At 50.6% G+C, this 2,486-nt stretch overlaps 1 protein-coding gene across 1 annotated transcript in view; it reads right to left on the bottom strand.

Moving 5' to 3' along the window:
- LOC112972382 (translation initiation factor IF-2-like) overlaps window positions 1-393 on the bottom strand; it is a 5,656-nt gene extending 5,263 nt beyond the window's left edge. The window contains exon 1 of the mRNA XM_026078845.1: window positions 34-393. Coding sequence (XP_025934630.1) covers window positions 34-325 — 292 coding nt within the window. The 5' untranslated portion in view covers window positions 326-393. The remainder of the gene's footprint in view (window positions 1-33) is intronic.
- Between the last annotated feature and the right edge of the window lie 2,093 nt (window positions 394-2,486).

Here is a 2,486-nt window from a genome sequence, read left to right on the forward strand (position 1 = left end):
CCCCTTCTCCTGATCGAGCGCTTCTCGAGGTACCGGCTTCGTGTCGCTGCGGCGGTCCGGCTTCCGCGCGGCTCCAGCCTTGCCGCGCAGGTGACAGCTCGGGCTGGCCTCCGCGCCCGGAGCCGCCCGCGGTGACGCCTGGCTTCTGCTGCGCGGTCCGTGGCCGGCTGACGGGGACCGGGCGGGCGGGAAGCGGCCTCCCGCTGCCCGTGCCGGCTTCTGGAGGCCACCGCGGCACGCAGCCCTTTCCGGGACCGAGCAGCCTCCCACCGGGACTTCGCCTCCCCTGAGAAGCCAGTCTTGCTCTTCCACCATCCGATGGCATGAGACAGGGATGGCATCACCTGTCTGTCTCATGGGGGAGTCATGAAGCTTAATTAACACCACCAGCAATAAGGTAGCAACTCGCTGCTTGTCCTTTAGCGGAGGACAGGAACAGGCTTATGCTTGTGGTGGCACAGCTGGATTGATGGGGTGATGCTAATAGATGAAGTAGTTGTGGCTTGTGCCAGGCTGGCCCAGTGATCCCAGACCCTGCAGGTGAAGGGGAGGTGTTGCTGTACTGACAGAGGACAAAACGCTTTCACCCAGAGGACAAAACRCTTTCACCCAGGACAGGAGAGAAGCTGTGCTGTTAAATGCACCGCTTTGCATGTTCCTCTTTCTAGAAAGGGAGGGATTTGGGTGAATACCCCAACAACATGTGCTATAAGAATAGCAAAGTGTTGGTGGGAAAGTTGCCTTGTGCTCTCACTGCAGCACCAAACACCTATTGCTGGTATCCTGATGTCCCTGCAGATTCATTATCGTCCTGTTATGAGATATTTTGGTTAACAGCTAGTCCAGGTTGCAGCAACTCCATTGTGCTTTTCCTCACAGGTAGAAATCCTGTCCTTTCCCCTCCCTAATACACAAAGCCAGGGTTCAAAACTTCTACAGTTCTTAGTTAGTTCTGTACAACAGCTTGTATTGTCTGATACTTCAGATCAATTTTCCCCCCAGTSATTAACATGTAGCTGGTAAGTTCATCAGCAGCTTGTGGGTGATTTTTATCTTTAGAGACAGAGGGAAATAGCTTGTAAATTATATCATGGGAATGCCAACACTTTTTTTTTAAGCTTCCCTCTCATGCTCTTCACAAATAAATGAAGAGGTTTGGTATCTTTATGCTTCTGTTCCATAAACTAAATTCATCCTCAAGTAATGGTCCTCATTACAGTGAATTTAATGCTGGTACCTCAGAAGTGAGATCTTATGCTGGGACAATATTGGAATGGGTCAACAATTGGCAGAATTTGTTTCATAATTTAAAGGAAACAGTACTTGGCTCTTAAGGCCAGTGGATCAGGGTAGTCTTGCAGAGTGTATTTCAACTAAACTTTGAGAAGGCAAGTGACTAAAGCACAGCTATGTGCTGGGAATGGCATATGTTTTTTGGGCAAGAAGGCTGTACCTACACCAGGAATTACAGCTCAGGAAGGTAATTCAGGGAAAACCAAAAGAGTGCTTTCTTTGCTTGAGCTTTATGGTGCATAACAACACGTTTCTGCTCTGGCTTAATCCCTGATATACCAACTTGCTGCCTTCACCAAAGGCAACTAGCATAGGCATGAAGCCTGTGGAGCGCTGGAGGGATGATGACACTAGGAGCCGTGACTAGAGCTGCAGTTGTTTCCCATGGCCGTGGAAGTGGGAGAGAAGGGTTTTAGCAAGCGCTAATCTGCCCCTCCAAAGAGCTCATAGAAAAGAGTTGCCAGCCTTTGTAGCCATAAAGGAGCACTTCTTTGCAGATGACCTTTTCAGATTGCTCTCCTTCAGAAGGAGTGCAGTGTGCTGCCCTGGTTGTGCTACGGCCCACAAAGGGCTGGCTGAAACCACATTGTGCAACGCAGTGCGCTGCCTAGGAGCATGGCGCAGCCCCTGCACWGCTGCCAGCTGGAGCTGTGTGGGGGCAAGAAGCAGGCCAGCCCTATGGCTGCTGGGCTCCCTCTGGCGAGTCGCTTGCTGAAGGGAGCGCCGAAGAGCAATCTGTCTGGTTGCAGCGAGGTGCCACCCTTGCAGCCTGGGCCTTATCTCTGTAGCACAGTACCTTGTGCTACGTACATGGACCAGATGTTTGGAGCCAGCATGGATCTCTCTGCTACAGCTTATGCTGGGGATGCTATCTGTGGGGGCAGCACCAAGTTAGCCAGAGAAATTCATTTGTCTACAGTGCAAGTCCTCTCCCAGTATCTTGCAGCATCAGTATCAGTGGAGAAGATGTGAGAAAAGCAYAGCTGAGAGCAACATGATTTTTCTCCCAATTCTCAAGCCTATGGCCTTTGTACATAAATGCAGCAGATGGCTGTGACTACTTGGATGCAACATGGTTTCCTGTGTCTCCCCTACTTTCCTTCTTTAAGATAGTCTTACAAGAAATGTAGCAGTTTACTTAAAACACTGAGCTGTAGGTCTGCTGTGCAGCTGACGGCTGGAAGAAACCATGC

The sequence above is a fragment of the Apteryx rowi genome, unplaced genomic scaffold (assembly GCF_003343035.1).
Source record: "Apteryx rowi isolate R43461 unplaced genomic scaffold, aptRow1 scaffold_49, whole genome shotgun sequence".
Taxonomy (NCBI): Eukaryota; Metazoa; Chordata; class Aves; order Apterygiformes; family Apterygidae; genus Apteryx; species Apteryx rowi.